This window comes from Sinocyclocheilus rhinocerous, unplaced genomic scaffold, assembly GCF_001515625.1.
Source record: "Sinocyclocheilus rhinocerous isolate Xijiao unplaced genomic scaffold, SAMN03320098_v1.1 scaffold942, whole genome shotgun sequence".
In the NCBI taxonomy this organism is placed as follows: domain Eukaryota; kingdom Metazoa; phylum Chordata; class Actinopteri; order Cypriniformes; family Cyprinidae; genus Sinocyclocheilus; species Sinocyclocheilus rhinocerous.
The window spans coordinates 404,449-428,898 of record NW_015627890.1 but is presented as its reverse complement, the minus strand read 5'-3'; the positions used below and the strand labels follow the sequence as shown (position 1 = coordinate 428,898).

The 24,450-nt window shown below is 35.1% G+C and overlaps 3 protein-coding genes across 3 annotated transcripts in view; 1 reads left to right on the top strand and 2 right to left on the bottom strand.

Moving 5' to 3' along the window:
- The first annotated feature begins 3,189 nt into the window (after positions 1–3,189).
- On the top strand, positions 3,190–5,897 carry pierce2 (piercer of microtubule wall 2). Its single transcript, XM_016547394.1, has 2 exons — positions 3,190–3,479; positions 5,792–5,897. Exons 1-2 carry the CDS (start codon positions 3,190–3,192, stop codon positions 5,895–5,897), a joined length of 396 nt encoding a protein of 131 aa, XP_016402880.1.
- Positions 5,898–10,620: 4,723 nt separating this feature from the next.
- Positions 10,621–14,179, bottom strand: LOC107736315 (pygopus homolog 1-like). The gene is made up of 3 exons (XM_016547764.1): positions 14,000–14,179; positions 12,751–12,836; positions 10,621–11,876 (listed from the first exon to the last, which is right to left on the bottom strand). Exons 1-3 carry the CDS (start codon positions 14,046–14,048, stop codon positions 10,887–10,889), a joined length of 1,125 nt encoding a protein of 374 aa, XP_016403250.1. The 5' UTR covers positions 14,049–14,179; the 3' UTR covers positions 10,621–10,886.
- Positions 14,180–18,531: 4,352 nt separating this feature from the next.
- Positions 18,532–24,450, bottom strand: part of LOC107736303 (protogenin A) — a 37,219-nt gene continuing 31,300 nt past the window's right edge. Inside the window, 5 exon segments of the mRNA XM_016547756.1 lie at positions 18,532–19,073; positions 20,010–20,108; positions 20,228–20,366; positions 21,312–21,435; positions 21,587–21,742. Coding sequence (XP_016403242.1) covers positions 18,690–19,073; positions 20,010–20,108; positions 20,228–20,366; positions 21,312–21,435; positions 21,587–21,742 — 902 coding nt within the window. The 3' untranslated portion in view covers positions 18,532–18,689.

The window sequence follows — 24,450 nt, the reverse complement described above, 5'->3', positions numbered from 1 at the left end:
ATATAATTTATTATTTCTATTTTTAGATTTAGGAGTAAAATATGACCTAGATGTGTTCTTCACCCAGCAGAGGATTGTACAAGAATAACTCCCAAAAAGCATTTATACTGAGATTAGAAGTAAACCCGATGGGTAACGATCCAAGCGATAAAACGTGAATCACCTCATTACTAATGACTGTCCATCCGCAGGACGACTCCGTGTCACTGGAGCTGTCGGACATCTCTCAACCAGCTACAGGACAAAAATAACCACAACAGAATCATGGACTGTTACTCCCGAGGGAAAAAAACACACACATTCGACTATGCAAAGTTTGCAAACTGCATTATTTCAAGTCTCATCAGTGTTGTTGTCCTCTGTAATGACGTCCACCTGAACACTCATTTATGGGATGGAAATGTCAGGTTGACCCTGTCACTGGGAAATGATTATTCTGCTTTTGCAGAAGCCGAGAGGTCTCCATAAACAAGAAGAATTACAGACACAATAAAGAAACTTCTCATATAGATCTGACAGTAACACTGAAATCTGATGCATTCTGGTTTAATTTCATACTAAACTTTTTTTAACCCATAAAACATTGCATTCAATATGCAAGAGTTCATGAAAAGTCTGTCACAGCACGCAGGTTTGGAAAGGCGTGAGGGAGTAAATAATGTCAGAGCTTTCATTTCGAGGTGAACCAAGATCTGAGTCAAAACTATCATCTGGTTGTTTCACTGGTTTGTTTTTCAGGAAGAGCTAGCAAAAATAACACACTCTGGTTTGTTAACCATCCAAAAAAGCAGAAGAACAGAGCCATTGCACATATATAACATCATCCAAACAAAACCACTGAACACGGAAACGCTTTAACAGATTTAATGAGTGCAAAAGCATCTGATTCATGATATTTAGGTGCTTATTAGTGTTATAGATCAGAAGCTTTCAAACTGACCACAAAGGAGTGCTGGAGGGTCCATGGAAATTTGTAATAAATAAATAAATAAATAAAATAGGGTCCATGGAAATATGTAAAAATAAATAAATACATAAATAAATAAATAAAATCTAACTAAATTTGATTTAAATAAATAAATAAATAAAAGAGGGTCCATAGAAATATGTAAAATAAATAATTTAATTAATTAATTAATTAAATCTAACTAAATTTGATTTAAATAAATAAATAAAAAAGATTAAATCTAACTAAATTTGAATTAAATAAATAAATAAAAAATTTAATCTAACTAAATTTGATTTAAATAAATAAATAAATGGCTAAAAATAAAATAAATAAAATGTTATTTAATACATCTCACAGTACAGTGCTATAGTGAGTAGAAAAATTTAATTACATGACATAACATAATATTATAATATTTTACACTTATTTATAATTATATAATATATTTTTCACAATATTCATTGAGTCTTTATTCATGAAAATATATAGCTGCCTTTTACATTTTAGGATGGGGGTCCCTGGGACGAGGATGATCATATTTAGGGGTCTGTAACATCTACAAAATTGAAACCCTCTGTTATAGATTAATGGATGATGCAAAATACTGTTCTTTGATTCTGTTATACGACAATATGATTTATGCAAAAACAGAGAGCTAAGTTACATAAACACGACAACTGTTGAGCGATTATTATTGCAGAATACGTCTTATTTAATCTTATTCAGGCAAATAAAATCGAGGCAGGAGATTCCCATAATCTAAAATTAGATTTATAACGTCCAAAACTCAACATTTGATTAATTACGTGAACTGAACTGTTGTAAAATGCCAAACACCGACTCTAACAATCACACAGTAAAATATGAATGAGTCTCTTTAGTCTGTCAGTCCTGCTAAAGATGGCTTTAAACTGCATTATGTGCATTGTATGTTGCCCTTACCTGTTTTAGAGGTAAACTGCAGCGAAAGAAAAGAAGAAGGCAAACGTCCTCTGTGTAAATTTACCATTAAACGTCACGCCTCTCCAACTGAGCCAAAACATCAACAGTGCGCTACACGAACAACAACACGGCGGCGGCTGCCGAGAGGAAGATGCATGGGAGTTGTAGTTTTACAAGTCATCATCCCCTCGTTCCTGCCTTAACATTCTAGAACTCTGAAAACTACATTTCCCATGAGGCTAACGCATCCTGTGAGTGACTCGGAATTTTTGAAGCGTCTCTGTTTGCGTGGCTGCTGATTTGTTTAATCTGTTTAACAGCGATTCCGACGTTTAAATTTAATTTCCTGACAAATCTAGTCGATCGTAGGTTGAAATGATAGTTTTGTGTGCCTTTTTGTTTATGCGCAAGCGCAGTTGACGTCACCGGTCATTGCCATAGAGACGTTCTTACAACACAACTCGCCGTGAAGCTGCATTTTTTTTTTTTTTTACTTTAGAAGATTATATTGATCTTTTTCATTGTTATCTAATATTGCAATTGCGCTAAAACAATTTGAATAAATTATAAATAATGCATAAAATATTACAATTTAGTAAATAACATAATTAAAAATAAAAGGGTTAAGGGTTAAATACAATTAAAAAGGGTTACATACATTTGCAGAGTTAAAAGTGGAAAGTTTACAGAAAACCTGTGTGAAAATGTACAAAAAAAAGATTTTTAATAAAATAAAATTTAGATTAAATTAACTATATATCTAACTTAGCCTGATTAATAAATAAATCCAATTTGGTTTAAATAAATACTAAATAAACAATATTTGATTAAAACAAATACATTCAAAAATCAATTAAAATATACATAAAATAATAAATGCATTTATTAAAATACATAAAATGTGATTTAAATAAATAAATAATACTTCTAACTGTACAGTATACAGTTATTATACAATTTATTGCACAAATAAAAAAAAAAGTTAAACACTTTGCAGTAAAAAAAAAAAGAAGTAAAATTGAGTTAAATTCCTTTGCATATCCAAATTATAAATAGTAACGTTTATAAATAAATAAATAAATAAATAATAGAGGGACCATTTCAGAGTTTTATAGGTTTATATTATCTGTATTTATATTACTACAGGGAATTACATTCATTATATTCTTAAAATCATATTTTTAATATAAAAAAGTAGTGGTCAATGAAATGTTTTGAGTTCCTAAAAGGATTAACTGGCTTTGGTTACACAATAATTCTTTAGTCCACCCTTTATCTCCTTTCAGGCTGCAGTCATAATGTCGAATCCTGAGCATCGGGCTCCATGTGCTAATCCTGGAAACCCAGTTTTCTCCTGCATGATCAAACCAGGATCTCACACGTCGCCTGAAGATCCAGCGCTGGCCAGATCTCAGAACCTGATGTATAAGACGACATCCGGCGACTACGGCGCTCGATCACCCACGTTTCAGTCCTCGCCCTGTTCCTATCACCCCATATCCCAGAGCTTCTCACAGCACCTTGGACTGTGCGGGATGTTCCAGGACAATTCCTTTAATACAAGCTTGGACCACGGCTATGTGTACAGGTGCATCTCAATAAATTAGAATGTCGTGGAAAAGTTCATTTATTTCAGTAATTCAACTCAAATTGTGAAACTCGTGTATTAAATAAATTCAATGCACACAGACTGAAGTAGTTTAAGTCTTTGGTGGCCTTCAGCTCATCTGCATTTTTTTGGTCTCTTGTTTCTCATTTTCCTCTTGACAATACCCCATAGATTCTCTCTGGGGTTCAGGTCTGGTGAGTTTGCTGGTCAGTCAAGCACACCAACACCATGGTCATTTAACCAACTTTTGGTGCTTTTGGCAGTGTGGGCAGGTGCCAAATCCTGCTGGAAAATGAAATCAGCATCTTCAAAAAGCTGGTCAGCAGAAGGAAGCATGAAGTGCTCCAAAATTTCTTGGTAAATGGGTGCAGTGACGTTGGTTTTCAAAAAACACAATGGACCAACACCAGCAGATGACATTGCACCCCAAATCATCACAGACTGTGGAAACTTAACACTGGGCTTCAAGCAACTTGGGCTATGAGCTTCTCCACCCTTTCTCCAGACTCTAGGACCTTGGTTTCCAAATGAAATACAAAACTTGCTCTCATCTGAAAAGAGGACTTTGGACCACTGGGCAACAGTCCAGTTCTTCTCCTTAGCCCAGGTAAGACGCCTCTGACGTTGTCTGTGGTTCAGGAGTGGCTTAACAAGAGGAATATGACAACTGTAGCCAAATTCCTTGACACGTCTGTGTGTGGTGGCTCTTGATGCCTTGACCCCAGCCTCAGTTCATTCCTTGTGAAGTTCACTCAAATTCTTGAATCGATTTTGCTTGGCAATCCTCATAAGGCTGCGGTTCTCTTGGTTGGTTGTGCATCTTTTTCTTCCACACTTTTTCCTTCCACTCAACTTTCTGTTAACATGCTTGGATACAGCACTCTGTGAACAGCCAGCTTCTTTGGCAATGAATGTTTGTGGCTTACCTTCCTTGTGAAGGGTGTCAATGATTGTCTTCTGGACAACTGTCAGATCAGTAGTCTTCCCCATGATTGTGTAGCCTTGTGAACCAAACTGAGAGACCATTTTGAAGGCTCAGGAAACCTTTGCAGGTGTTTTGAGTTGATTAGCTGATTGGCACGTCACCATATTCTAATTTGTTGATAGTGAATTGGTGGGTTTTTGTTAAATGTGAGCCAAAATCATCACAATTAAAAGAACCAAAGACTTAAACTACTTCAGTCTGTGTGCATTGAATTTATTTAATACACGAGTTTCACAATTTGAGTTGAATTACTGAAATAAATTAACTTTTCCACGACATTCTAATTTATTGAGATGCACCTGTATATCCCAAATTACAAAACACAGTTTAAGGGACAGTGACCAAACACATTTGCATCTCTTATTTGAGTAACTTCTATTGATCGTTCACTCAGGACAGGTCTTGTTTTGTTGTTATTGTAATTGATCTTTTTAACCTTGATGTCCAGTATTGTGTATGTTTGATGGATATGTCACTTGAAACTGACAGTACCAGATGTAACAACCTTATCAAATAAAATATATGCTTCATGTGTTAACAGAATATGTCGAAAAGGGCCTTTTAATGTCCTATTGAAATGTCCATCAGTTAACATCTGGAGAAGACAAAAGCTGCGTGTTTGTAAGTAGCATCTGACGGCACCCATTCACTGCAGAGGATCAATCGGATCTATGAAGAAACAAACTCGTCTACATCTTGGATGGCCTGAGGGTGAGTACATTTTCAGCAAATTTTCGATTTTGGGGTATCAATGAACGTAAAGTTGATTTGTCCTCTGGACATCTTTACTTGAGGATTCAGGATGAGGGAAAGCAGCATGAAATTATGCTATGGCTTGTCCAATAGTAGCTTCTAGTGGTGAACATTTAATGTGGATTTGCAGTCAAACTGGCAGGTTTGAGTTGGTTATGAGCTGGTCCTATAGGCTGGTCCTAAGCAACTAGCTCCTGCTCAGGACCAGCTCATAACCAACTCAAGACCAGCTTAAACCAGCTGCCATACTTCAAACATACCTAACCAGCATATGCTGGGGTTTTTTCAACAGGGGGGCGTGACAATTTAGTGACAGGCATTGCGGCAGCTCTCTATCAACGCATATCTTTTACAGAAAGTCACAGGACATCGCATACAAAAAGTACGTTTTTAAGCATACCTAGTCCAGTATCATATTTAAAATAAAGCTTCTTTATTGGCATCTATGGTTTTATGAAGAACATTTAAAGGGGTGATTCGACACTGACAAGATGGAGTTTTCCATCCCCGCAGGTTTGCCTGGTTCTCATTTTCTTCTGCTGTTTCTCTCCAGAAATCCAGCTCTGCCGTGGCTCTCGCACACTCCTCATCCTTCATCTTCTGAATCCTGTCCCGCTCCTCATTCTCAAGCTAAACACAGGCAGAGAACTCAACAGTAAGCTGATGTTTGAGACAACAATTAAAGAAATCATTCTGCATGTTTAGCAAAAATTGTCAAGTGCATTGATTCAAAAACAGTAGTTTAAGAATAAAGTATACAAAATCAATTCATACATTCTGGAAGTATTTGTTGCACTGTTTTTAATTTATACAAATTTAATAAAAAAACTGTTTTTGACAAGATTATTCTCATTACTGCACTATAGTTATGAGAATTTAATGGAAGTCATCATTATGGGTAAATAAATATGCATGAAAACAAAGCTTAATTTTCTTTATGCAAAACATAATTTCTTATATTTTGCATAAAGGTAAAACACCAGACAATGGAAAAGGCCATGTCCATTCTGACTCAGAGAGCGAAAGCACATTTTAAGACCTTCATTGTGGTTTCCAGCGCATATTTCTTCTCTTGTTGAATCCTGGCAGCTTTGGCTTTAGACGTTTTCTGCTTCTTTCCCCTGAACTTTGAGAATTGCTTGTTCTCGAATCTGCTTCTGCTTGTCTTTGTCTTTGAAATAAAAAAATATACAAAGGTTTTTAATAGCTATATATGTCACAAATGCAACATCTTGGGTATATTTCTATGCTGCGAAAGAATGAAAGATCTCCTAACTTACCGATGTTTGTGAAGAGCTGCTCCCACAGTTCATCTCTCCTCTTCTGCAGAGTGAAAACTGCAACACCGTCTCCAATCCTGGCTTCACTTTTCTCCTCATTTATTGGCCCAAATAAGAAAACCTCGAAGAGAAACGGGGTGAAACTCACCTGCACAGCCGTTCAAAACACACAGAGTGTTTCTGCAGGAACACACAGGACTACTGCAGGTTAAAGTTTCACATTTAATGCTTCAGACCTGACCTTCAGATACTCGTCCGTGCAGATGACATGAACGTTTGCGGTCTTCACTCCTTTTAAAGGGACGCTGATGTAAACCGCGCTCTGGTTTTGTGTCCATGTGTGATCTCTCACTATCAGCGGCATCTCCGACTCCTGAGCGAGACGTAAACACTGGTTGCTACGACGTGACGGCGGTTGCTAAGGGGCAGTCTGTCATTTCCGGGTTCAACCAGTTGCTCTCCTTCAGCTTTTTCACTCAAAATCAATCTTCAACTTACTTCATCATAAAATACAATAAAGTAGAATAGAATAGAAACAAGAAAAAAACGATTAAAATGGAATAAAATAAAATAGTATAGAATAGAATAACTATTAAAATATAATTAAAAATAATAAAGTTAAATACATTTGCATATCCAAATAATAAACAGAAAAATGTCTTTCAAAAATACATTATAATAAAATAACAATAGAGAGAACATGTATTAGAAGTTAAGCGTTTGGTATGGTTATATTATCCGTATTTATAAGTGCTGCTTAACTGTCACCGTCCCACCTGTGGGACGTTTGGCGCTCTTTTGACATTGCTTTACCATGGAAATGGTACTTTAAAATCTTTTGGCGGTCTCCTCCCCCTTAGTGGGCAGTGTCAAGTGTCATATTACAAAATGAATTACGTCTTTTAGAAGCAAACCTTTTTATAATCTTGACAAAAAAACATATCATTGGCAGAGAAATCTAGACATTTGTGACAGAAAAATGCATTAAAAAAATTTCAATGGAGTTTGGATGGAACCCGGTGGATGTTTGTGGTATAACGCCCAAAATAAAATCTCACAGGAACCTCCATTTTTTTCATATCAACTTCAAATTTGGAACATAACTTATTTAGACATAAGGCTATAATTTTATACCAATTTTAGAGTAAAACCTGATATGTAAAATATTTATTATATATAAAATAAAATATAGTGCATTTTCTTTACAGTAAATTTAAACTATTATAACTTTTTGATACTTAATTTTTTTGAAAAAATTTGCTGATTTTCTTCTTTAAAAAGAGACCAACCTTATGTCTGTATTCCAAAGTATTCATAAATTACAACAATTTAAGTTTTGGCGGTTTAAAAAATGGGGGGTGACAGTTAAGGGGTTAATATTAGAATAGAATAGTATATATATATATATATATATATATATGTGTGTGTGTGTGTGTGTTATATTACTACTGGGAATAGCATTATCATCAAAAAAAGATATCTTTATAAATAAATAATTCGGTGGGAACATTACAATGTACAATTATCTATTTGTGTCAAATGGTGGTTTAGAATTAATGTTATATTCAGTCTACGTTTTTGTGGATAATGATTTGTTGTTGTGAGAGATGTTAACAAACAAATCAGAGCTGTGCAACACTTCAGTACAAATAAATGACACTGCATAGAGAAAAATGTCTTTTTAAAATCAGTTTTATTAAATGCAGTTCGAAGTGAGACTGAAGGAGTTGAATAATACATTTGAATTATGGCTTTGCCGAGGTTTCTCTATCAAACAAGACATGAGAAATATGAGTTACAACACACAAGACAACCTTAATTTAAATTCAGTAAACTGTATGCGCTGTACCAGCTTGGTTTTGAGGATGCCACTAATGTATTCACTTCATATTGTTTGTTATTTACACTTTATGGGCTCCGTACATTCATTGTCCTGTTATAAAATTAGTTGCACAAGTATTCTCACCTCATATTGATAAGTGTGTAAATGATTGACTGCACAATGCCCTCAGCTCAGGATCCAAATATCATATTTCAAAAATAAAAACACTTGTAAGGCACCAGGGGTCAACAGTCAAATGTGGCCAATTATACAATAATTGTTCCTACAGACACATTATCACTAACATGAACATTGTCATGAATTTGTCATAACTATTTTTTTTTTTTATAAATCGTAGGTTTGTTTACATGATCTTGCTTAACAAATGAAATCAGATCAGCGTGTTTTGCGATTGGCACTGTAATATAACGTTGAGTAAACGCTCAAGTGTACTCAATGCAACGACATCTTCAGAGTAAAACATGTGGAAACATCTGGAAAATCACACGGCAGAGAGCAAGACATGAAGTTTACATTCACGACGCCACAATGTTTTCCCAGCTCAATGGAAGAAAACATTCTCTGAGGAGCAACACACACAAAACAATGGAGAACGTAACATCACAAGAGCAAATCTAAACTGAATCAACATGAATGCAGCTGGATTTGACAAATGTTCTAAATGAAAAAAAAAAAAAAAAGGTAAAAGAATTTAAGTAAAGCATTTGAGATGATGTTCAAAAATATGTTCAGGTACTGCATCCAGAATTTTTTTTTTTAAATAATTATCATTATTCTAAACGGTGATTCTCATTATACATTCATTTTTAATTAATTAAAATTAATTCTCTTTTTTTTTTTTTTTTTTTTTATAAAAGAAATATTTATTTATTTTCGTTTAGAGTGAATGATGCACATTTTTTTTTTTTTTGATTTTGTGAGATTCACCCATGAACATTGAGTTATAAAATTTATTAATTTTAGGAAATAAATGGTTAAAAGGGCTGATGCACAAAGTATTTTTAACTCTATAGATATATTTGTTGTGCTCTTTCATGCATCATGCCCAGAAATAAGGCCTTCAAGTAACAAACCTCCTCAATCTCGGCCAAAAAAAAAAAAAACTCAAATCAACCCAGTAAAGAAAGCTGTCATACAACAAAACTTACAAAAGTCTCAAGTGCATCCAAAGTTTCAACTTGTTCTCTGGCTCTTTTAAATTCAAGATTTTCACTTCATTTGATCATAAAACAATCAATGAGCCAATGTTTGAAAAAGTGTAATGAGAAGGAACAAAATGCAATACAGCACATCCAGGAATATTCTACAGCTACATTCAATAGGAAAGGCCCAGTCATGTGAACTATTAAATGATCAGCATCTACAAAACACTCTCAGCTCATATCACTCGAAAATCTGCAAAGGTTTAATTTGAAAGATTGAACACCGTCCTGGCTAAAGAAAATGAAGAGCTTGTGTTTTTGTGTTACTCTGAAACCTGGATACTGTCTGTTAGAGTTACAGCTGTAATGCAAGAATTAATTAATAAAAACCCATCGCCAGTAAAAACACAGATATTAAGTGACTGCTGTTTCATAGATTGATCAAGGAAGATATCTGACCCCGACCAACCACTTCTAAATAAACACGTGATGTAAAGAAATCACTGTGAGAAAGGGTCGGTTCTGATAACATCTGTAAAAATGAAGGGCGCTTTCATAAGCACAGACACACCTCCGGATTTAAAGACATTACATTAGAGATCTACACAAGGAATAATTCACCCAAAAACAAATACACTACCGTTCACAAGTTTGGGGACAGTAAGATTTTTTTTTTCTTTTGAAAGAAATTGATATTTGTATTCAGCAAAGATGCATTAAATTGATCAAAAGTGACGCTAAAGATGTTTATAATGTAGCAAAAGATTTCTATTTCAAATAAATGTTGCTCTTTTGAACCTTTTATTCATCAAACAATCCTGAAAAATCAAATCTATCACCGTTTCCACAAAAAATAGGAAGCAGCACGACTGTTTTCAACATTAATAATAATTAAAAATGTTTCTTGAGCAGCAAATCAGCATATTACAATGATTTCTGAAGATCATGTGACACTGAAGACTGGAGTAATGATGCTGAAAATTCAGCTTTGCATCACAGGAATAAATTACAGTTTACAATATATTAACTTAGAAAACAGTTATTTTAAATTACAATAATATTTCACTGTTTTTACTGCATTTTCGATCAAATAAATGCAGCCTTGGTGAGCAGGAGACTTAAAAAAAATGTAAAAATCTTACCGACTCCAAACTTCTCAAAAGTAGTGTGCATTCAAAAAATGATTTCTAATCACTTACTCACCCTGACGTTGTTCCAAACCCCTAAGACTTTCTCCTTTCTCTGACTCACTGAAAAAAAGTAAATACATTTTCAACACTATAAAAGCATTCTGGGTGAGTCGAAACAAAAGGAGCCGGCAAAACTTTGGAACTCAATCAAAGTAGGGACTTTGACTTCAGTGACTCTCACTGTCAGTCACGCTCATGATTGTCCGTCGCCGGGACGGGAATCTCTCTCTCGTGTTTTGAGCAGCTGCGCTCCTTTGTCCTCCATGCAAGCATCGCAACCCCAAACCGCAGACGTCTCGGCCGTTAGCAGATTGTACGCCGTCTCGGTCATTCCAGTGCAAACTCTGTGGAACCATTTCTGACACGAGGCCTCGCACAGAATGGCCTCTTGGTCATCGTTCACCTCGCTCAGGCATATGCCGCATGGGTAGACCGGCTCGGACGAGGAGGACGTGCTCCTTCTGTTCAGAGCTTTATTATTGGTCAAAGCGCCGTTATTGCCTGCGGGTCGTGGCGACTTCTTCAAGGCTTCGTTGTTGCCGTGAAGGACGCCGTTGAGTTTTTCCGCTCCGCTCTTTGTCTTCAGCTCTGTTGCGTCGTCCTGAGTCTTGTTTTCTTCACAGTTCTGGTTTTGCGTGGCGCTTTTGTTCATGGCTTCACTCGGGACCTGTTTAGGCGTTGGCGTGCTGGACTGCGTGAAGTTATTCTGTTGATTCGGGCTCAAATCCCGGGCTGGATTTCCCTCTGGACTGAAAACCAGACCACCTGGACTAGCGATTTGGTTCAGATTTTGAAGACTGACGTGCTCTCCTGGATTTGGTCTGAAGTGCATGACGCTGTTGCCGCCGCCGCTAAACAGCTGCCCGTAATTTGGGTTTTCCGGGTGGCCATAGTTAAATCCCAGTGCCCGGTTGTAGCCCATGGGATTCTGGGAAAAGGGATGAGGCTGGTTTCGCATCTGGTAGGGAGCCCCGTATGGAGAAGGCATCCTGGACGACATCCTGGGCGGCCCATAACCGCTAAACACTGGGTAATGTGAGTGGCCAAAATAAGGGCTGGCAGGAGGAAGTGCCTTCAGGGACGGCGAGTTGTAATTGTCATCGAAAGGATTGGAGGCTATTAGGTGATCCGCGCTCGGGTTTGGAGGAGGCGCATATTCAGACAGAGGAGAAAAGGACGGCGCCTGTCGAGAAAGAGAGTTATTTTCACGCGTTAAGTCGATATATTGATTATTGCGACAGGCCTAATTTTCACTCCTAAATGCTCATATAAAGCTCTGATGCAACATTTTCTCCATATTTAGTAATTACGTCTTTCTTTTTTCTAGATCTTCCTTCACTTTCTAAACGCATAGAAAAGGAATGCAAAGCAACTTCACTGTTAAAATATTTGGGGTCGGTAAGATTTTTTTACTGTTTTTGAAAGAAGTCTCTTCTGCTCACCGAGGCTGCATTTATTTGATAAAAAATACAGCAAAAATAGCAAAATATTATCGCAATTATAAATAACTGTTTTCTATGTGAATATCTGTTCAATTGTAATTTATTGCTGTGATCAAAGCTGTATTTTCAGCATCATTACTCCAGTCTTCAGTGTCACATGATCTTCAGAAATCATTCTAATATGCTGATTTGCTGCTCGAGAAACATTTCTGATTATTATTCAATGTTGAAAACAGTTGTGCTGATGCATATTTCAAAATAAGTAGTTTTTAATGCATTTATTTGAAATATAAATATTTAGTAAGATTATAAATGTCTTTACTGTCACTTTTGATCAATGCATCTTTGCTAAATAAAAGTATTATTTTTAAAAAATATATTTTTACTGACCCCAAACTTTTGAACAGTAGTGTATGTTTGAGTATTTTGCAATAATATGTGTTATTTTAACTTATAAGCAACAATATTTATTTAATAGTTTATATTGTTTGTTTCTGTTGTTTCTAATTCAAATGATTTGCAATCAAATACTGTGATTCATATTGAAATGTCTACGGAGAAAATAAAAAGGGAAATAGCTCTGGAACCAAAGATGCTGTGAGTTTCATACAGTACCTGTGTGCTCGACTTGCGTCTCTTTTTCTCTGGGCTTCCCAGCAGCAGCCCAGGACCACCTAAAATATCCAGCCCACCGTCACCTCCTGGAAAATCACAAACGGAGTTCAAATTAAACTGATCATCCAAAATACCTGCGGTCGATCTGAAACGTATCATGTCTATAGCACTGACGTGTATGTAAGCTCTTCATTTTAACGGCTTGAGAAACAGTTTGACGCATTTCTTACTGAAACAGGAAGATTGGGTTGGACGTATAGAAGATCTTGTTTCTATTTTTATAATAGCCAATAGAATTTAGATTGCATTACATCGTGCAATCAATCATTTATTCCTAAAACTGTACATTTTAAAAGTGCATATTGTTTATTTTGTCAGCTTACACTAGCATACAGAAGAAAAAGCACAAAGCTAATAGACATTAAATCTACGAACTTTAGGGTCTTAAAGTGATTTATGCTGAAACGTGCATGTTACAATCTGTATTACATTAGCAGATTACAACAATAACATACAATCTACACAGTGTTTAATTAGATTATAATATAATAGAATAATAGAATACAGTAATTGGTTGAGATTTTCAGAAAATAAGCCATAATAAACTTGGGTTATTATAGTTAGCCTAACTAAAACTAAAACCAATTAAAAAAAAATTCTAAATAGAAATAAAAAAATAAATATATATAGGCAAAAAAAATAAAATGCACACAAACATAACAAAATTAAAAATGTAGCTAAAATAACTTATTTAAAATAGTAATAAAACTATAAAATGATACTAAAATAACACTTGAATGGCCACATTGAATTTTTCTGTTTCATTGCAAATTGCATTTGTTATATTTATACATTCATATACACAAATTTATGTTTTGTTTTGTCTTATTCACTGTACCTTCTTTTAACTTCAACTTAGATTTTTGCTTTTTAAGGTTACATAATAAACATTTGACTCCACTTGCATGACCTACTGAAGAGCATTTAACAAATAAGCTCTGGTATGATTTTCTCTCGCCTGCGGATCAGCTCCAAACTTCCCAGAAACTCTGCAGAAAGTCGGATTCATCTGACAGCATTCACTTTGAGGCCTGTCATGCTTTTCTTTTCAAATGCGTATCTGAATATGTCGCGGTCTACTTTTCTGTTCTTCACCAAAGGCCTGAAGGCCGCCAGACTGCTGCTGTCGCTCCGGTAATTACGACCGACACCGAATCAAGCCTCTAAAAACACGGAAAATCCACGTTACCTCGGTTTCGTTTTAGAGAGAATGAATCTTTATCCTGCTCTATGGACATTACAGGCTCCCTCACATGACTCAAACGCACGGAAGGAACGGGGAAAATGGTGTAACTTTGATGTTAGAAAGAGTGATTGTAGTCAACTCGTCTCGTTCTTCCCCCGTTTCGCTGCAATCACGGCGGCGGCGCTCCGTGCGCAACCGGGAAGCGAATTTACTGTTCCTAGTACGGCGAAGGCTTTGCTATTAATATTCATGAGCTAAACCGTCGCAATTTGAAGCGTACCAACGACGTCATCTGTTTAATATTGATGAGACGAAGACCGCAACGTTCTCAGAGGTAATTAATATTAAAGAGGACGTCCTCAACCATAGGCAAGAACGTCAGCACGGCCTAATTAATATTCAAAAGCTAAGCTTTCGCCATAGTAGTTTCGAGCAGGAAAGCTGCACCCGTGCGCAAAGTTTGGGAGGAGCGGACTCCTTTGACTTGTTGTTTTACGGGGCAGTTCACGGAAGTGAACGACAGCTCCGCTTGTTTTGTTCACTTGATCGCGGCACATTTCAACGTGGAGTGAAAAGCGGCGCGGTGAGGGGGATTGTGGGCGGAGCGTGTGTGTGTCTGATGTCGCGTTTGATGTTACACGCGCCACCGACCCGCGCGATGATGATGAAGATGATGATGATGATTTGCTGACGTAATGTTATATTATTATGAAGTGCTGTCATTTTTAAAGTTTTTATTTACCTTGTGTGGCGGCAGTAATATGCGCCTGCAACACAGGGCACAGGTGCAAAATAATGTCAGACACATTTTATTTTATTTTAATTATTTTATTTTGAAAAAAACAAATTTCTTTCAAACATAAAGTCAGAAATCTATCTACATTCCTTTAAGCCACTTTCCTTTGTTTCCATTAATTTACTTTGCCTTTATTTTTTTTTTTTATTTCACCTATTTCTGCACTATAAATTGGTCTACTTTTTATACGAAATTGTATGTTTTTTTCTTTTATATATATATATATATATATATATTACAATACTAACTAAATAATACTAATGTTTTTTTACAATTGTTTTACAGTAATATGCCACAAACTGTAATATGTTAATATATATTAGTATATATAATATGAATCGTGTATGTGTGTGTGTGTGTGTAATATATATATATATATATATATAAAACGTAATACTAATTCTTTAAGAGAGAAGAGACAACATTTTTAAATTTTCAGCATTTTTATTTAAACTGGAAATCATTCTTTATAAACAATCTATTTGTGGTGGGGGTATACCTTTTTGGCATAAACATTACACCATATTGCTGAACAGAAAAAAAAAACTCAATAAACACATGGTACATGTATTTGGAAAGTAAAGCAGAATACTTACAAGTGGAATTTTATTTATTAAGAAATACATTCAGTTTTTAAGGCTTATAGATACATTTACTGCTGCAGTGTGACGGAAACCAAACCATCACTGCGTCAAGAGTTTACAAAGATCTCCCTTAATATTATTATTCAGTTCAGACAAATTCAGAACAAACAAAACTTCAACAGAAAATCAAGAGAGTTTAAGCAAGTGCAGTTCACATCAGCACTGAATAAAGTGACATGAATATTATTTCCTGAGTAAAATCACCTACATTAGGTGGGTGGGTAAACGTGACAAGCAGCCCGAGTTTTTATCTTACATGAACAGAGGTCATCTGTTTGATCAGCACATGCAGACGCTAAACATTTGACACTTTTTATGACGTTGCATTTCTAATGTGCAACTTTTAGCTGAAGAAAACTGCATGGAATTACACTTGCATACACAAAGAAAACCCAGATGTGAAGTTAACAATTTAACACAACGATCAATATTGTTCTAAAACACTAAAGCATATTGAAATGTACATCAAAAACATCAATCCCAGCATCAAATCTTACTGAAAACAAGCCGAAGCAGGTCTGGAGACTTTTTTAGCATGATCTTGGACACTAATCAGGCTGGAAAACCAGCTAAGACCAGCAGCTTTTGGCTGTTTTCTTCAGCAGGAAAGCGAAACCATATTAAGTCAGTACTTTCATCAAATCTAGGGTGCATTATTAATCCCCCACAACAACAAAAAACAATACAATAATTCCCCTCCAGTGAGAAAAGTTGTAAAAGGAAACAAAAGGCATGAAATCCATCATCTTTGGTTTGCTTGAAAGTCACAAAGGATTGAAAGCACAACGGCGTAACACTGTCTTTGGTTTCCTGATATCCTTTCAGTAAGCAGATATCAAATCTACTCAGGAATAACGCTTTGAAACATGACAAAACACATGCAAAAGAATCTACATTAATGCTCTGTGCAACGGCGACCACATTCTTTGGTTTCAGGCTGTTTGCTTCAAAAAAAGAAAAATTATAAATTGATTGTGTCTCTCTGATTGAAATACTGCGAGCTTTCAATTTCCCCTGATTGAGAAGAATTTCAGCCACATGGAATGTTAATATAATATAATATCTCTCTCTGTATATGATTCTCATGTACAATAACATCCATGCTGAGCTTGAAATTCTAATGAGGGAAACTGATCACTGCGACATTTGAGGTGAATCTCATAAAGCCGATCAAGAACATTTCTGGCTAATATTTGACTCCAAAATAAACATAAATTATATTTTGCAGCTCCAAAATGACAATTAAACAATTAATTTATGATTTAAATCTACAAAATATAATATATTTTATATCATGACAATTATTTTATACCATGACAATTAAGCATGGTATTAATTTATGATTATTTACATTAAAAATATATTTTAGATTATATTTACATTTTATATCATGATGACAATTATTTTATATCATGTCAAATAAGCAATAAATGCATGATTTACATCAAAAATATATTTTTATGACAATTAAGCAATGCATTTATGATATATTTTTAATATAATGTAATATAAAATATATTTTATATCATGACAATTATATAAAATAATGACAATTATTTTTTTATCATGACAAATGAGCAGTTAATTTATGATATTACATTAAAAATATTTTGGTAATGAAATGATGGAAATGAGAATTTGGGGTCAAATGTGCTTAATTTTCATGAAAATAATGTCACAATATAAATAATCTAAATGGACTTAAAATAAGCTTTGATATTCTTTATGCAAAATTCAACTTCTTGTTTTTTCCCTGTTGATTTTGGAGTGAAATGTGATGTATTCATGAGATTTTGTAAAGCTGGGCATCTCCACCTCATTTGGTCGCAGGAGTTCTTTAAAGCAGCTCTTTTTTCCGAACCGAACAGGCGTTCGCTGGTCTCTGGGTGAAACATCTTTGGTTTGATTCATGGATAATCTCATTGTCATTTTATCATCCCAAAGACCAGCGAACCAGAAAGAAGACATGAACGAGCAAGCAGCTCTGCAGATGATGGCGTGTCACCGTTGCACATCGAGCTGCGTGAAATACAAACAACTCCAAGCTAATCTGAAAGACAAGTGCTACACTCATGATCCTAAATCTAAAATAGCATCAACTATTTCAAAGCACTAAAGTAACTAAAATGCGTACTCAGTAGTACATATTCTGTATGTGGAGAAAAATAGATATCTTTGGAGGCAAAAAGGTTTCATGATCATTCAGATTTGATTATTATTTTTGGTTTTCAGAACATTCACTCGGACTGCAATCAAATCAATCTCTCGCTCGTGTATCTGCAGCTCTTCACACGTTAAGGCCATTATTTAAAAGCTATCAGTTTTGCCGAACTAAGAAGCACCCAGCATTTTTGGTTACTTTGTACTCAAAAGAAGAAATAAACTACGGAAAAATAAATCCATCTCCGCAACAGAGGTCAAACACACACATTCAGTACGGGTCAACCGCCCGGAAAAAACCCTGTCCATCAAACCATGTCACTGTACAAAACACATGGCTTTCAAATGATCCCTGAGATAAAGAAAATCAGACACGACTACTGCTAAAAATTCAAAGGTAAAATGAGGTAGTATAAACCAGGGACTATAAGAGCAAAAATACACACATTCATACGACGAACCTGAGAAATCTAACGTGACCTGAAGTGGAGTCGCAAATAAATCATACGTGAACATCACCGAGTAAAACATTCAACTGAAAGTTTAACGTTTATGAACCTGAGGTAGGTCAAAAATGCAATGAGCTGGGTAGCTCCGCCCACTGTGATTATTCCTATTGGTCCCAAGTCCTGCATATTAAACAGCAACTATGTTCTGATTGGCTGACACACAGCAGTTTCATGACAAACTGCATCTCGCCAACTCAGGACGGGTAAAAAACCTTCTCACACTTCAGGATTAAACAAGCACACAAACTAATGCTGAAAATAACGCTGTCGGGTGTATAAGTGGACATTAAATACTTAGTAGATAAACTGAGGTAGATTAGGAAGTCAAGAAAGGTTTTCCGTTCCCTCTCGCTGAGGTTACGTCAGAAACGTGACATTCACGTCGCACGTTTTGGACGTTTTTTTTTTTAACACATTCAAGGTGGGTGAGATTCTAGTTTCTTTCAGACACACAATCTTTTATGAAAGACAAAAACAAATACATTCACCGAGAAAGAGGGCCATGTGGACGTCTCGGGTCGTCCAGCACTGCTCAGTAGTCCGTTTAAGCAGCAGGGGGCGCCAGAGGGCATAAGCGTTTTGTGCTAAACAGGATGCGTCTCCATCATTTCCTGTTCCTGAAGTGTTGTTTCCGTCATTGGGATCATGTGGAGATGCAGCTCTTTCTCTGTAACCTCGTGGACGGGCGTTTCGGCCGACGCTTCGCTCTCCTCGCCCCGCAGGGAGGCCGGGTGACTGCCGACACCCAGAGACAGGTTGGTCGCCTCGGTGTCATCGTGAGAGTAGCGTCCCGAGTCGCCCGTCTCGTGGCTGCCCTCGCTGGAATGAGAGCCCTCGCTGTCGCCCCCCGGTGGCCCAAACAGGCCCTGCAGAGAGGACGGCGGGTGTTGAGGAGAGGTTTCCGTGTAACACAGCAGGGTGGTGCCATGATGATAGGGATAAGAAGGACTGGAGACCCTCTTCACATCCTGATGGAGGCAGAAAACACCAGTAAACAGCAAAGAAAGAAAGGCTTTCAGAACTGAAGAGACCTAACCTGAGCGAGTCTCATAAACCCTGTCATAATTCAACCCAAAAGCATAATGGAACAGATACAACATTTTTGTTTGCTTAAAAATGCAGAAAACAAACAAAAAAATTAAGCCTGTTTTATTTTTGGGATTGCGACATTAAGAAAATAAAGTTAATTTCCCCCAAATTCTCATTAATGTAATGTAAAAAAACTGATACATTATTTAAATTAATTAAAATAAGACATTATTTTTTTAATAATATGTTCTTATAATTATTATTTCAATAACCAGTTATTTCAGTTTATTTATTATTATATACTATAATAGTATTTATAAATAATTTTTAATTTTTTTATTTTTCCATGTGCTTTTGTCTTTTACATTTCTAATTAGCTTTAATTTACTTCTATTTCAGTTTTAGCAATGTCAGTATATCAACAATCTTATTTTATTTCAGATAGCTGTCAAGGCAACATTTAAAATCTGTAAGTTTTTAAAGTTTAAATATGTAATCTAATACTTGATTTCATTTTATTCCAATTTTATTTCAATTAATGGAAACGATTTTTAATAGTTTTACCTTAACACAGATTTATACATCATGGCAGTATTTACTACCTTCAATTTATACTCATTTCAAATAATTTAAACATAAATAGTTTTACTATAATAATGTTACATGAACATAATATATTATATTGTATAATTTCGAATATTGTTAAAAATTAAAAACATTGTTTTCAGTGTTTTTTCTTCCCCAAAACCTCTTTTCATATTTCAATTTCATATTTCTTTTGCTGATGCTCTCAGCCGTCATGATGCTTTTGTGCCGGATGTTAGATTATGGCTCTATCTGACCGTTTCTTTAATAAAACTGTAACGGTTTCATACCTTGTTATCCCTCTTAAAGAAGTTCCATCTCTTTCTTCTCTTCTTCTCAACAGTGGGCTTCACTGGCCCATAGCTGTTAATGATCAGATTTGTTCCACCCTAAAACAGTAAAACACATTCATCAGAATATTGTTTCCACAAAGGACATTGTCTGCTATAAAACAAACACACACACACACAAGGTATTTTTAGGCAGGAATGTGTCATTTTAAACATACCTTTGCGTCGATGAAATGATCCCTCATCATGGGCATCATCACCTCCACACTCTCAGCTTGACTCTGATTGGCCAGACGGACAGCAGTGGGCGGAGTCTGTCCTCCAGCTTGTCTGATGGATTTGGTAGCGGAAGATTTCCTGTCACGAATAATGCAGGTCAGTAACAGAATCATCATGGAAACAATCAATTAACTGACATTTGAGAATGCATTTGTAATTACTTAGATATATAGCCCGATAATATGCAATAATTAGCAAACAAAACAAAAAAAAGTTTATTGGCTTGCAACAGTGTTTTTTATGTATGATTTATACTATGCATGAATGTGACCCTGGACCACAAAACCAGTCTTAAGTGTCAATTTTTCAAAATAGAGATTTATACATCATCTGGAAGCTGAATAAATAAGCTTTCCATTGATGTATGGTTTGTTAGGATAGGGCAATATTTGGCTGAGGTACAACCATTGGGGGTGCAAAAAAATTTAAATATTGAGAAAATCACCTTTAAAGTTGTCCAAATTAAGTTCTTAGCAATGCACATTACTAATCAAAAAGTAAGTTTTGATATATTTACAGTAGAACATTTACAAAATATCTTCATGGAACATGATCTTTACTTAATATCCTAATGATTTTTGGCATAAAAGAAAAATCTATAATTTTGACCCACACAATGTATTTTTGGCTATTGCTACAAATATCCCCCAGCGACTTAACACTGCTTTTGTGCTCCAGGGTCACAAATGATAAATTATACTACTATAGTATTTATTCATATTTTGAATTAGCTTTTATTTTTATATTTTCAGTTGTTATTTCAATTTGTAAAAGTTTTAGTTATTTTGTTATGTGCTTTTGTCATTTTTATTAGTTATTTTTAATATTTCCATGTATATTTCTAATAAAACCTTTCTATTTATAATATTTCTATTTACTGTAGCTTTATTTTATTTCAGTAATTGTAACTTCAGCTTAAACATTTTTCAGTTAGCTGCCAAGGCAACATTTCAAATTTTTAAGGTTTTTATTTTATTTTATTTTATTTCAGCTCTATTTCAATGACATAACTGAATTTCTTACCTGGTTTTACTCCTGCAGGCCAGTATGAGGACGCAGATGATAATGCAGGTTAAAGCGATACACACGCCCACCACTATCCCCGTCATTGACCTCTGATCCAGGTGATAGAAACCATCAGAAAACGCTGCGGATGGAGCACAAAAACAGTATTAAGATGATGTGAAGTGTGTTTATGCCATCTATGTGGATCAAATGAGATCATGTATTTGAATGCAATATTAACATCTCCCAGCTTAAAGAGGGCACTGCATGACTACACAGGACCCGTTATTCACCTGTGCCGTGTGTTTGGGAGGTGTGTGCGTCTGCGCGCACGCTCAGTTCTACTGCAGGTGAGAACGGCCCGTCTCCCATCTGATTGGACGCTGAGACCTTCACCAGGTACACCTGACCGGACTGAAGATTCTCCAGCAGGGCCATCGTGACGCTCCCTGACAACGAGGGTAACATTATTAACCAAAAATAACATATACACCTATCAGTAATTTACATCGTAGACTCGAAATTACTGTGGACCTCGTGGGAAAATTCTGTTTCAACTGATTTGCAAATGACTTTTATCTGCATTCATTAACTGTGTGAATCTCAAAGACAAATAATTCAAATAAAAAAAAGATAGAAATGTATACTTTGCATTAAGACAAGATTATTTAGGTTTAGACTAGAGATGCTCAAACCACGGGCCAAAGTTGGCCCATAATGATCATTGATTTGGCCAAATCAGGAAAAACAACCAACTGACATTTGTGAATGCATTTGCAAATACTTTGATATATAACCTAATAATTTGCAATAATATTTTCAGTTTCCATTTTAATTTTAGTTTAAGTTTTAGTAATTTTGTGTGATTTCTTTCCATTTTTATTAGTTATCAGTTTTTTATATTTTCATTTCTTTTTATTTCAGTTTTCATTTTAGTAATTTTAGAACTTGTTACTTTTTTTAAGTTAGCTTCCAAGGCAACATTTCTAATTTTCATTTAAGCTTTTTAAGTTTTTCATCAAATATTTATAGGGGAAAAAAACATGCCATTGAAGCATATATTTATAATTGATCTTTTTGCTTTATTTTTATTTATTTGTTTTTGCATTGAAATGATCATTGCATTGAATTTCATTTTAAAAATATAAATCCAACATTTAATTTAATGCAACATTTATTTTTTGTCTCTTCATAGTAAAAAGTATAGGCACCTCTGATTTGATTATTACATTTTTTGCATTTCACATTATTTTCATAAATGTCAAAGTAAAACAAGCACATTTAACCTAAATCAACCAATGCTTTTTCATTAAAATCAGCAAATATTAAATTCAGCATAACAAACATTACTATGATGTACTGTATAAATATTTATAAAATATAAATAACCATAAATATTTAATACATTCTGAGAATGATATATATTTTTGCATTACATTATTAAAAATTGTGTTTACGTTTATGCAAAATATTCTTTTGATACATTTCTTTTGATTTTGTGCTGAAATATGACACAGGTATGTTCTTGACAGGTTTTGTGAGATTCGCCCAACTGGGATTTTTATTGCCGGACTCTTTAATCTTCATGTGACGGCACAGGATCAGAGTTTTACTACAAACAGAACACTCCGTCAGCACCGCAGCGGTTATTTGTGACCAACAGATTTAGGGTGTTGAGGGTTAAATGTCAAAGGTTTAGTGACTTAGTCTCATTCCAGTGCCACCCAAAACCTCCTGAACCAGCAGCGCATCTCTGCAGCCGTAACCGCCGAACCGCAGTGTGATTTATCCTGCAGAGCAGGCTGGGAATGACCTCAGGGTCTGAGCCTCACCACGGCCTCATGTTTAGATCCGGAGGGCTGTGCGTGGAACTGAAAACAGATGACATCCGTGTGGAACGGCAGTCCTGCTCATCTTTTACAGTCACTGGATTTAGAGCTAATATACACTGAGCTGTTCACAAGAGACCCGTTTCAGCACCTAGTGAAATGCTCCATTTCAATTCAATTCAAGTTTATTTGTACAAAGCAGTGTTTTTAAAAGCAGCTTTACAGAAAATGCTCGTTTCAACGTAACAATTAGTACAAATACATGCAAGTATTCCGTTATCAGCCACAGATGAGTGTGTCAGAGTGTTATTTCAGTATCAATGAGATGCTATTATAGTTTTCATTTATTTTAATTATTGTTAAAATTGTACTCATTTTTTGTGTGTTTTTGTCTTTTTTTTATATATTTTTTTATATATGTCTATAATGTTTTTTTTTGTTTTTTTTTACAGTTTTAGTTTTAGTTATTTTAGTACATCAATGAAAATGAGAAATGTTTCTTTGGGAACTAGCTGAAAATAAGTTTATGGTTCAAATACGTTTAGGATTTTTTTAGTTTCGGTTAACATTTATTTTATTTCAAGTAACAAAAATGCTTTTTCATGGTTTTAGTTTTATTATAACCCTGGTTAGATTGTTCCATATGACAGTAATATACAGTTATAAGATAATACTTGTTATATGGCTAATACAAAAAAGGATAATATTTGACAGTTTTGTTTGTCGATCCAATGTTGACATCATCTGGACAAGGAGCAGCCTATGGCACGCGAGCAATAGGGAAAACTGCATACCGACGTACACTGCCGCTCAAAAGTTTGGGATCAGTAAGATTTGTAATGTTTTTTAAAGAAGTCTCTTCTGCTCATCAAGGCTGCATTTATTTGATCAGAAATACAGAAAAAAACAGTAATATTGTGAAATATTATTGCAATTTAAAATAATGGTTTTCTCAAAAATATACTTTTAAATATAATTTATTTCTGTGATCAAAGCTGTATTTTCAGCATCATTACTCCAGTCGTCAGTGTCACATGATCTTCAGAAATCATTCTAATATGCTGATTTATTACAGTTTTGCTGCTTAATTTGTTAAGCAGCATTGTTTTTTAACCTGTGATACTTTTTTCAGGATTCTTTGATGAATAAAAAGTTATAAAGAACAGCCATTTATTCAAGATAGAAATCTTATGTAACAATATACACTACCGTTTAAAAGTTTGGGTCAGTATTTTTTTTCTTTCTTTTTTTTTTGGAAAGAAATTAATGCTTTTATTCATTAAGGATGTGTTAAATTGAAAAAAAGTGATAATAAAGACTTATATTGT

Bases quoted from the DNA above. Each gene is read 5' to 3' on its own strand.
- pierce2 (XM_016547394.1), top strand. From the start codon at position 3,190: ATGTCGAATCCTGAGCATCGGGCTCCATGTGCTAATCCTGGAAACCCA. The intron at 3,480-5,791 runs GTGCATCTCAAT...GTTTCTCTCCAG, and splicing joins GACCACGGCTATGTGTACAG to AAATCCAGCTCTGCCGTGGC.
- LOC107736315 (XM_016547764.1), bottom strand. From the start codon at position 14,048: ATGTCCATAGAGCAGGATAAAGATTCATTCTCTCTAAAACGAAACCGA. The intron at 12,837-13,999 runs GTAACGTGGATT...GTGATTTTCCAG, and splicing joins CTCTCTAAAACGAAACCGAG to GAGGTGACGGTGGGCTGGAT. The intron at 11,877-12,750 runs GTACTGTATGAA...CTTTCTCGACAG, and splicing joins GACGCAAGTCGAGCACACAG to GCGCCGTCCTTTTCTCCTCT.